Source organism: Macrotis lagotis, chromosome 1 (genome assembly GCF_037893015.1).
Source record: "Macrotis lagotis isolate mMagLag1 chromosome 1, bilby.v1.9.chrom.fasta, whole genome shotgun sequence".
NCBI classification, from domain to species: Eukaryota; Metazoa; Chordata; class Mammalia; order Peramelemorphia; family Peramelidae; genus Macrotis; species Macrotis lagotis.
In genome coordinates this window covers 282262993-282274868 of record NC_133658.1, presented here as the reverse complement: position 1 = coordinate 282274868, position 11876 = coordinate 282262993, and the positions used below count along the sequence as shown (strand labels likewise).

The 11876-nt window shown below is 37.9% G+C and overlaps 1 protein-coding gene across 6 annotated transcripts in view; it reads left to right on the top strand.

Moving 5' to 3' along the window:
• Positions 1–8505, top strand: part of SEC16A (SEC16 homolog A, endoplasmic reticulum export factor) — a 64409-nt gene extending 55904 nt beyond the window's left edge. For 5 of the 6 annotated variants that reach the window (XM_074210707.1, XM_074210709.1, XM_074210706.1 and 2 more), the window contains 7 exons: positions 1092–1206; positions 2297–2431; positions 2770–2849; positions 3262–3336; positions 3941–4000; positions 4899–4973; positions 6861–8505. In XM_074210707.1, the coding sequence (XP_074066808.1) occupies positions 1092–1206; positions 2297–2431; positions 2770–2849; positions 3262–3336; positions 3941–4000; positions 4899–4973; positions 6861–6929 (609 nt within the window). In that variant the 3' untranslated portion in view covers positions 6930–8505. The remainder of the gene's footprint in view (positions 1–1091; positions 1207–2296; positions 2432–2769; positions 2850–3261; positions 3337–3940; positions 4001–4898; positions 4974–6860) is intronic. The other variant, XM_074210710.1, reaches the window with a different exon arrangement.
• The last annotated feature ends 3371 nt before the right edge of the window (positions 8506–11876 follow it).

Sequence of the window (11876 nt, the reverse complement as noted above, 5' to 3'; positions counted from 1 at the left end):
GAATGATCGGACAACTTCATAGCAGTGCATCATTGTGCCCATCTTTTGACACCCTCTCAGTATTGACTTATTTCTATTTTTTTATCTTTACTAATTTGCCATGATACTTTTTTTTTTTTTTTTTTTTTTTTTAGGTTTTTGCTAGGCAAACAAGGTTAAGTGGCTTGCCCAAGGCCACACAGCTAGGTAATTATTATTGTCTGAGGCCAGATTTGAACTCAGGTACTCCTGACTCCAGGGCCGGTGCTCCATCCACTGCGCCACCTAGCTGCCCCTTTGCCATGATATTTTAAAAAAATTATTTGTATTGAACTTTTTTAATTTCAGACCACCGAATATGGTTATTAATAGTCATACAGTCCTTGAGAAAATTGTTGGTTCATATTCATTGATCACTTATTCATGATCAATGGCTTTTGGTATATAATATTTGTCTTAGTTTCCAATATATTTTTTTGTTTGTTTGTTTTTGTTTTTTTGCAAGGCAAATGGAGTTAAGTGGCTTGCCCAAGGCCACACAGCTAGGTAATTATTAAGTGTCTGAGGCTGAATTTGAGGTCAGGTACTCCTAACTCCAGGGCCAGTGCTCTATCTACTGCGCCACCTAGCCGCCCTCAGTTTCCAGTATACTCTTAGCAGAGATAATTTTATGAAAAGATTTTTTCCTAGAGTTCTGCATAGCTTATCTTAGTTGTGGTTTTGTTAATGCAGAAGCTTTTTAAATTTCATGGAATCAAAAATTATCTATGCTTCCATCATATCTTTTTTGGTTATTAATTCCTGCTGTGGCATATTCAAGCTACCTTGTATGATTCTTTAGTTATATTTTTATGATACAACCTTTAATATTCAAGTTATTTACTTATTTTGAGTTTATAGTGATGTTTTATATATATATATATATATATATATATGTATATATATATATGGTACAAGATGTTGAAGTAAATCTACGTCTTCAAAACTCTTTTCCTATTGGGAAAAAGCATTATAATAATAAAAAAGGGGTTGTTTTCCAAGTATTATTTGGAAATTTTATTAGCTTTTATTTTATTTGTTCAAAATTGCTATTGAATCTTTTTACTTTGTAGAACAAGCCACCACCTCCACCCCCAACATCATTTCCTAAGCTTCCTCAGGTTGCTGCTCCTCCAGGTCCGGGTGGCCCCCCCAATGCCTCTGTTAACATGTTTTCCAGAAAAGCAGGTAATGCTGCCAAACTGAAATATAACTGAAATATAAAACATGTATAGATTTTATTAATTTTAGAAATGTTTTGGATCTATGAAGTATTTAAAAACATGACTGACAAATGGTTCTTCACCTCATTTTATTTATTTGGCTTTGCAAGGCAATGGAGTTAAGTTATTTGCCCATAGTCACACAACTAAGTAAGTGTCTTGAGGGGCGGCTAGGTGGTGTAGTGGATAGAGCACCGGCCCTGGAGTCAGGAGTACCTGGGTTTAAATCCGGTCTCAGACACTTAATAATTACCTAGCTGTGGCCTTGGGCAAGCCACTTAGACCCATTGCCTTGCAAAAAAAAAACACCTTAAAAAAAAATCTTATCAGTAAGTGTCTTGAGACCAAATTTGAACTCAGGTCCTCTGACTCCAGGACTGGTGCTCTATTAACTTTTAAGTGTGGGCTTGTGCATGTGCCTGTATGTATGCATACATGTACACAAATTCCTTTCAGTATCTGTAGGATCTTAGAGTCTTTAGGTATTATACTGTCTAGCTCCCTCAAGTTGTTTATAAATTATCAGATACTATACTTTCCTGTCTTGGATGCAAAGAATTTTAAAATTAATAGAAACTTAAGTTTCAAGCATATATAATTTTATTGCTTCACTCCAGGGCCCCTTCTTAGTAGACAAGTATTGGAGTATATGTAGCTAACGATACTTGGCCAGCACACACACTGTCAGCAGATACAAATCAAAGTTTAAAAAGCTTAGTAGAACTGCTAGAATATGCAGTGCCCAGGTACAGATTTATGGAATCAGGATCACCTCCGTGACATAATGAGGCATCAGAATGTGACTTGAGGAAAAAATAACATAGATAGAAAACAATGGAACACACTCCATTTTTACCATGCTCTTCCTCCATGAAAAGAAAAGCTAGACAAAAAATTTACATAGTACATATGAATATACAAAGTATCAAAGGTAATGCATGCAACTTGAAGATTTATTCTTGTCATTTCTTCCCTAACAAAATAAATGAATTTTTGATATTTAAAAAGTGTTTGATTATATTGGTATTAATTGGAATTCCTTTTTTTGTTAACAGCAGGAACAAGAGCTCGTTATGTTGATGTTTTAAACCCAAGTGGAACAAAAAGTGGACCTGTTCCTGCACCCTCAGATTTATTTGCTCCACTAGCACCACTTCCTATTCCTTCAAACTTGTTTGTACCAAATTCAGGTAGACTGGACAATAATGAACCTCTACTTAGTATTCCATGAAAGCCTTGTCCATAACCACAAATCCTATTTCTGAATTCTGATTTTTTTGTGTGTGTGTCTTGCCCCAAAGAGAACAATTTCTGGAGCTAAACTCTCCTGCTTCTCTATAAAAGAACTTTGTTTTAAAGTTTAAGGTTTTAAAAATTAAAAAGCCAATGTCTCATCTATACATTTGATAGTAGTCACTTTCAGAATGACCCCTATTATTAGAAGGGCCATCTTGAATTTTTTAAAGTGATTATATTTAATTTTACTTTGAATAATGGCAGAATGGTTCTCTTTTTATTACTAATACAGAGGAGCAGTCTTTGGAAAACAGTGGTCTAGAGGGGCAGTCATCAGATGCACCTGATCCAGAGCCTGCTCCTGAACCACAGGTAAATAGTGAAGTGGGAAAGTATTCACAGTTAACATTAGGAAATGAATGTATAGCTGAGCTCTTGAAAATTTCAGTTATGCTTTAAAGATTATCATTTCTCATTCAACATAAGTGTGAGAATAGAAAGGTTGGAAATTGTGTTCTCATGTTTCATAAATTTACTAAGTTATAATAATAAAGGAAATACCTTTAAAGCTACATTCTAAAATGGATAGTTTTCTGTTAATTGTACCAATAAAACAAAAGTAGTTTTGATCTTAGGGCACATGTCAAAAGTTTCTCTTTTTTTAAGAGTATCAGAAAAAAAATTCCATGACTAAGAGAAAATTCATTCTATATTCATTGCTGTTCTGTCAGAAACTAAGGATTTGAAGAATAGCCATGACTTTTTTTCTGTTCTTTCTGGTTAGTTGTTAAACTCTGGCACATTGTTACCTGGTTCTGAAAACTCGTCTTCAAATATGGATGGTCACCAGTCAGGAGAGGTAGGATTCCCTTCCCACTGCCTCTCCCCTTGTGTTCTATTACACACCCCCCCCCCCCACACACACACAATGATTTCTCACAGTCATTTGTATTAGTTTGAGTTTTGAAATAGGATCTTTAGTGAACTTTAACATATATATTTTTTTAATTATGAAGTATAAATTAAAGGCTAGAAAACTGTTGAATGCAAAAAACAATGTAAAGTATGTTAATTTTTCTACTAGGAGTACTTTTTTTTTCCTATTTTAAGTGAATTTTAAGAGTTTTAAGATTTAGGTTTTACTTTTTTTTCTCCTCCCTCATCCTAGCATGTAATAATTCCTTTAATTTCTTAAGTGCTACAGAGGGGAGAAGCTGACTTAGGTTAAATGGATTCCCTTCTTCCCTCAACTAATTATTATCGATTCTAATTTATTTCTTACTAAATAAAATTACTTGTTTAAAAATGGATTTTAAACTAACTGGCTTTTTAAAATTTTGAGATCTGGTTGACTAATGGCAACATAAAACTTTTTGATAATAAAATTTATGGCTTGGGGCAGTGACATGCATGATGATTTTTTTATTTGTGTGTATTTTGTGTGTGTTCTTGCTATTTTATAGCTTTCGCGCTGTAGTTCAATGAGTTCATTATCACGTGAAGTAAGCCAGCATTTTAATCAGGTACATGTGGCTGGCAGTTTTCAGTTAACATGGAAGCTTTTATTTTATTTTTTTGTTTCATTCCATTTTCCTCCTTTTGGCAGGGGAAGGTTTGGAGGGTAGGGGTCTGGATGTGTTCACTTTCTAATATTTATCACCCTACTAAATGTAAATTAACTAAAGATGCAGTGTTCCTTGCTAAACTTGGTCTTAAATGTTTTGATTTTTAATATCCTGATAAACTAAAAAGAAAACTTTTAAAAATACTGTTTAGGAGCATATATCTGGATTCATATTTTTAGTGTCTAAACTGAAATGTTTGATCTCACTACTGTGAGATGTGACTCAGAAAGCTTGAAACAAAATGTGCTGCACTTCGAAATAAAGTTAGATTCTCTTTGATTGAAACAGTGTTTGTAGCAAAAAGGGAGTAACAGTAATACTATGATTATCCTTTTTAGGCAAAGGAATGCTTCATCTTTATGTGTATCATAGACTTGTTTGTTTATGTTAGGCATCACTAGAAAAGTTGGTCATGGCTTTTTATGTTTACATTGAAAATAGTGTTGTTATTGGATCCTTTAATAAAGTCTACTAACTGCTACAGAGTACTAATTTAATACTACATAGGTGCTGGGTTCTCTGAATTTGTGCATGCTTTGGTTTTCAAAAGTTCTTTTGTTTATGCATGGTGCATTATGTTTTTTACCATTTTCTGTGGGCCATTAAATAACCCCAAAGTTGCAAGAAGTGCTAAAGATCGTTCTGTTTCCATGTGAATTTTGAGTCATTTCTCTATAGAAATTACAAATACTTAATTGAAATGATAGCAAATTATATACAAATGGGCATATGGATAATAAAGTAAATTTTATTGTTTACTATGGCATTAATGAAGTGAACTATTTATGGGTTACAGCCTCCCAGTTTACCACCATCAGGAGGAACTACAGTGGGAACAGTACCATTCTATAATCCTTCTCAGTTTGCACAAGTAGGTCTACATACTTTATTTTTTTGTTGTTTTTGTGACATACTTTCCATCTTCACTATTGATTAGGATGGATATATCTTTTAATGATACTGTCCTTCCCATACTTTGCCCCCCATTCCTACAAATCACCCCCTCCCCCCAGCCTTGAGTATAAGTAAAAATTCTTGGAGCAAATCATCTGTTTATTTATCTTTTCTTACTTTTTTTGACATAACTGCTCTTACTACCTAGATCTAGAGGCAAGCTAGTTATGATGCAATAGATCAAGTGCTAGGCCCAGAGTTAGGAAGACCTAGGTACAAAGGTCTCTTTAGACACTTACTAGCTGTATGATTCTGTTAATTAGCAAGTCACTTCATTTCTGTGTATTTTGATATTCTCAGTTGTAAAATGAGAAAAATAATAGCACCTGCCTCTCAGGGTTGTGGGCAGCTAGGTGGCACAGTGGATAGAAACCTAGCCTTAGAATCAGGAAGATTCATCTTCCTGAATTCAAATATGATCTCACAACACTGTGATACTGGGCAAATTACTTGGTTCTGTTTGCCTCAGTTTACTCATCTATAAAATGGGCTGGAGAAGGAAATGGCAAATCACTTCATTATCTTTGGCAAAACCCCCAAAAGAGTAATAATGAATCAGACAGGATTGAAACAACTCAGTACTATAACCCAGGCATATTGTGAAGACCAAATAATGGTATTTGTAAAGTACTTAGTAAGTAGTACATGATTCTAATGTATAGTAAATAATACATTCTCCCTCCCTTCCTTCACCCCCCCCTTCTTCCTCTTCCTTACTGTTACTAGACTTCTTTTCTTTCTATATATATATATACCCAACCATTTGCTTCATTGTGCTTGTACTCGGTGATAATTTACCTTGATAGCATACCATTTATTTTTTCTTTTGCAAGGTGGTGAGTTTAGTGACTTGCCCCAAGGTCACACAGCTAGGTAATTATTAAATGTCAAAGGATGGATTTGAACTCAGGTCCTCCTGACTCCAGGGCTGTGCCCTAAGAACTGAATTACCTAGCTGTCCCCATATCATTTATTTTTGTTAAATTTCCAGATTAAGTTGTTAGGAGTTCAGCTATTGTAGAAATGTTAACTAATTGAATAAACATCATATCACATTATTAAAACTTAATTTATTTTTACTGATAGTCAATTAGATTTAAAGTTTTTTAAAGAGAAAGTTCAGCTACTTTAAAGGAAGTAAAATTTTTAAATTCATTGACTTTTTGCAAGTTTATCTTCTTTAATTTAGTCTTTAAATTAGGTTCCCCCGAATAATGAATCTTTTCTGTCGTTACCTGTAGCTCCATCAGTGCTCTTTAGTAATTTTTACTGTGAACTGCTGTATTTTTCTCCTAAAATATTCTACAAGTTTAATTTCATGGACAGTGATTCAGTATTCCTGTTTCCATATAGCCTTTCCTGGATTTTGTTGGCTTTTATTTATTTTTGCCATTTTGATGAGTCCAAAATAGGTACCTCCATAGGTAGCTTAATTTTCATCTCATGGATTACTAGTGAGGTTGAAATTTTTCCTAGTGATTATTAGCAATTTGTGTTTCCACTTTTTAAAAATTTTTTATGTATCTTTTGACTAGAAATGCACTTAAATTTAAGCTATTTTTTATTCTTTGTGCAACTTATAAATTTTCAAAATTCCAACAATTAAACTAGTTACAGTGATTAGATAGTAAAGTATGTCTATTCACTTAGAAAAATGTACTTGTTTTTCTTTGGGTTATGATAGCCTGTTTAATTTTTATCATATGCCTACATTTTTGTTTGCTCCCCCCCCGCCATAAACTGTATATTATTATGTATAATTGGGATAATACAATCTGATTTAGTGCATTTTATTTCATTTCAGCCTTCTGCCATCCCTGGAAGTTCCAGGCTGGGAAGAATTGGTCAGAGGAAATACCCAACACTGAAGTAGACTATTCTATCCTTTGGATTAGCTATTGGAAAACTTGAAATTCTTCTGATATACTGATAATTCAGATTTATTGCACATTACTCTCTTCTGAAATTGACATAGCAGTAATTTAATACTGGTTTTTCTTCTGGTTTCCTTTTCTTGCAGTTCATGGGTGAATTATTGTCAAAAATAATTCTACATTTCCTTTAAGATCCTAGCTGAAAAAGTTGAATCTTATAAAGCATTAGAGGGAAACAGTTGATGTCTATTACTTATATCAACTTCAGGTCTGCAACCAAAAGCAGTTTCCTCATCCTCTAAATTTTGGAACCTAGTAGAGTGATTTAAGAATGCAAAGTTAGTCTTTGCCCTAGTTACAGAAGTACATTTCCTTTCCTGTAGCGAATATGTTTCCACTTTTACCTAACTGTGGCCTTACTAGGACCATGACTAATTTTTATGCACATAAAGTGCTGTTTGTCTATAGATGAAGGGTGTTCAGTTATTAAGAGAACATCAGCAAAAGAACATATCTCTTAGGCTATGACTGGCGCATCTTGGGGGGCCATAGCTGATCCAAATTAACCATTGTTAAATGAAAACTGTGACTGTAATAAATTTGGTTTGGATTTTATCTAGTATGTATGTAGCTTGTCTTTAGGCTTATTGTAAAAGAAATTGTATAGTATGAAAAGCTCTTGTATAATAGTCAATGCTGTACTCTTCTGAGGAGTGATTTATTTTTAACAGTGCAATATGGTTAAGTTGCTTTTTTTTCTCTCATACTATTGGCACAGTTTAATTATGATGATCACATCTCAAAAATGGTTAAACACAACAGAATCCTGTCTGAAATCCTGGAATCTGTTATTTCTGCCCCTACCCCCAAAAAATACCCAGTTTTCATATCAAGGTCTTAAGTAGCTTCTATGTTAAATATTAGTCATGCTCTAAATTGCAAATGTAGACCTCTACCTAATGAACTTGAAATTCTTTTAGATTTAATTTAGAATATTTTCAATACTACTTATAAAGAGACCCAATGAGAGAGAAGATTAAATATTTATAAAATCAATAGGTCATACTTTCTTTAGGTTTTGCTGGGGGAAGATGAATAATTTGTTGCTTTGATATTTGACTTCTAAGAGTAGAAATGATGTAAATGTGGAATTAGCACTGGTCCTTCCTTTTTATCTAGCTAACATTTGGATTAAATAGGAGAGAGAAATTTAAATTCCAAAATGTTTTGCAGGGTTGTACAGTTAAATTTAGAATTCATTCATTTCAACTTATAAAAAGGCAAGTCCTGGTGGAAATACAGTCTTTTGTTTAATGGTCCATAATCTTAATTCCTAGACTCTCTCATCAGCAGTCAATGTGATTTTCTTTGGTCTTCAAAACTTTGTTTGGATCCTTGGCTTCCTACAGTTCAGCCCTGCTGCTGATTGTTCTTTCCGCATAGACTGCCAAACACCTTTTAATTCAAGAAGGCTTCCTCTGATCTGGGAGCTGCTATTTTTCCTAAAAGTGTTAGATTTGACACTGTAAATTCTTAAATAAAATATTTTGCGCTCTGGAGCACTTTCATATTTTACTTTCCTTGTCATTATTGGTAACAAACTAAAATAAGTAAAATGATTATCCTGGCATGAGTGGATTTTTCATGTCAGCATGCAAAGACTTGACCACATCCATATTTTTAAAAGTAGATCTTCAGGGACCAATTAGGTGGTGTTGTGGATAAAAGAGAGGCCCTGAAGTCAGAAGATCTTGAGTTCAAATCCGGTCTCAAACACTTGATATTAGCTGTGTGACCCTTAGGCAAGTCACAACGCCATTGCCCCACAAAAAAAAAGGCAATTCAAAAACAAAAAAAAAATGAACCTTCATTACAGTCTATGGGGTATCACGAAAGTAGGAATTACATTTTGCTATTTAATAATAATATCACTAATACATAGTAAACCCTTGAATCCTATGGTAAATACAGACTATAAGATAAGATACACGATTTAGTGCAAAATAAATTTAATAGATTACTTGACTTTGGAAATTCCTGGTCAGTTCGAACTGAAGTAAAACACCTTTGGTGTTCAGGCAGCAAGGTGGCCTAGTGAACAGATCGCTAGACGAGGAGTTGTTACTTGAGTTCAGATTCCAAGACGGAGTAACTGGGACCCTGGAAAGGTCACATTTGTATTCTCATCTGTAAATAAGGATGAGCATCTACCTCAAAGGTCATGAGGATCAAATAAGGTTCTGTAAAGCGCTTAGTAAGCCTTAAAAGTCCTCTCGATGCTAGGTGATGCTATTGGAGATTGCCTTTAAAAAGGCACCTTGAAAGGCATTGTGGCCCTTGCTTATAGGCGTGCGTTATCAGACCCCTTCCTAGGCTGCTGCTCCATTCCAGACGTTTATGGGTTAATTGGCCTTTGTGCGCCAGGTCCTTGGAGAACGCGGCCCGAGCCCTTCCCGTTACAGAGCCGGGCCCCGGACGGGCCGAGGCTTTCGGGACCGCGTCCCCTTGTCGCTGCGGCCCCGGCCTCCGGAACGTGAGCCGCAAGTACCAGATGGCCAGTGGCCCACCGCCGCCCTCCGCGAACGGCTCCTCGCCGGCCCTTGGGAGCCGCCCTGGCCCGGGGCCCGCCTGGAGAGGAGGGCCGGCTTCCCCACCTCGCGGCCCGGAAGGGGGGCGGGGGCCAGGGTGAGGGCGCCCGGGAGGCGGCGCAGCCGCAGCAGCAGCGCCGCGCCGCGCCGCGCCGCGGGCCTCCGAACGCCAGGGGGCGCGGCCCGCCGCCGGGGCCGCCCCGGTTCCGGCCTCGTCGCGCGGTTGCTAAGGAGCTGAGCCGGGAGCGCGGCCCGGGGAGCGCGGCCCCGGCGCGGGTCCGGCCAGGTGAGCGCCCGGGCGGGAATGCCCCGCGGCCCCACCCCCTCCGCCGCCCGCGCCCCTCCGTACACGCCCCCGACCCCGGCCAGCCTCCCTCCGCCGGGCCGGCGTCGCCCCGCACCCGGGGCCGCCCCCGCCGCGTCCCGAACCCCCCCGGCTCCTGCCCGCAGCCCGGCGGTGTTGGTGAGGGGTAAGTACGCCTGGGCGCGGGCGGCGGGGAAGCGCGGCTGGCAGGCCCCGAGCCGCGGGCAGCGGGCGCTGGGAGCCGCCCCTTCCTTTGTAAACTGAGGCCCCCCCGGCCCACGGGGGCGCGTGCCCGTGGACGCTCCCGGCAGCCCTTCCCGCCCAGAAAGTAGAAGGGCATAGCCCGGGCCCACCACGGGCCCGCGGCCCACGACCCACGGGCGGGCACTCAGAGACCCAGGGATGGAGACCCGCCTTTGCGGTGCCCACGGCCCCGTCTGGAGCTGTGTGGCTCGGACGACCGGCGCCCGCCGCTCCTGCGCCTTACGGGAAGACTCCCGGGACAGACACTGCTATTGGTTTTAAGGCCGCAAGAAGGCTCAGGGAGAGAAAATTGCAGCAGGAGCTAAAAATAATTATTGATGAGCAAAGAGCAAGAATTGACAACTGCTTAACCAGGGGGAAAAGCTGGAAGCTGTTGCCTTTAAGAGTAACACTGATGTTACTCCCATCTGAAGCAAAGGAGAAAGTTTTTAAAGTGGATTTTTACTGATATCTTTTGTTTTCAGGTCTTCTGGTTTTTCCCCATTCCTTCTAGAGAACCGTCTTATAAACAAAGATTTTTTTTTAAGAAAAAAAGGAAGAGAAATTCACTAAAATAAATCCATAGAATTCTGTTATATGCAGTTTCCTCTCTGTTGACACTAGCCTCTGTAAAGAAATGGAAGAGGAGGTATCATATCTTTCTTTAATAAGTTTAATCACTATCATTTCAGAACAATCAGTGTACCATTTTAAGATAGCGGCTCCATTTCCATTTTTATAATTTTTGCATAGATTGTTTTCTCGGCTTTCCATTTTTACATCAGTTCCTGAAAGGCTTTCCATGTTTCTCCATATTCATGTTGTTTGTTTCTTATGACAATAATAATCCATTACATTCATATGCCATAGTTTGACCATTTTCCTGCCAGGAGGCAACAGCTTTCTTTACTACCACAAAAAGTGCTGCTACCAATATTTTGGTGTATATGGAGCCATTTTGTAAGTGATTTCCCTGTGGTATGTGCTTAACAATAGAACCTCAATACTACAGGAGATGGATATTTTGGTTAGTTGCATAATCAAGAAAGAGAAAGTTAAGATTTCAGATTTATTCTAGTCTTCGTATTTAGGTAAAGTATTTGTTATTTGATAATATTAATAACAATATAATACTTAAAGCTTTGCAATACAATTTATATGTTATCTCATTTGGTCCTCACAACAATTCTGGGAAGTGGGTACTGCTATTTTACAGTTGAAGAATCTGAGGATCAGAGAGTTTAAATGACTTGCCCAGTGCTACACAATTAGTAAATGTCTGAAAGAGGATTTGAACTGAGGCCCTCCTGACTCCAAGTCCAGCAGTCTATCCAGTAAGCCATCTCGCTGCTTAGGTGGGTGCTGTCAGAGCAGAGTATAGCAGGCTTGGAAAGTAAACTTGGGAATTTTTTTTTTGTTTTGCCCCTAACTCTCGAAGTGATAGAACCAGGTCACTCAATGGTGGGGTTGGGCCATCATCATTAAAGTGATAATATTATTGGGGTCTAATTTTACCCTTAGTGTAAAGCTATTTACAAAACATATATATATATATATGTATGTATATATATGTATGTATATATATGTAGTATAATATGAAAATTTATACATATATTTACAAAAGCTATTTACAAATAATCGTTATACATAGATACCATAGCATTGCCTAGGCATTCAGTGATTATATGCTATGCCCTTGTATCTTTACAAAAATCCTTTGTGTTAAATTTGACATTAATTAGCATGATTTAATAAATTCTAATGGCATATCATTTCCCTTTTATTCAGAAATTTCTTTGTGGCTCCATGAC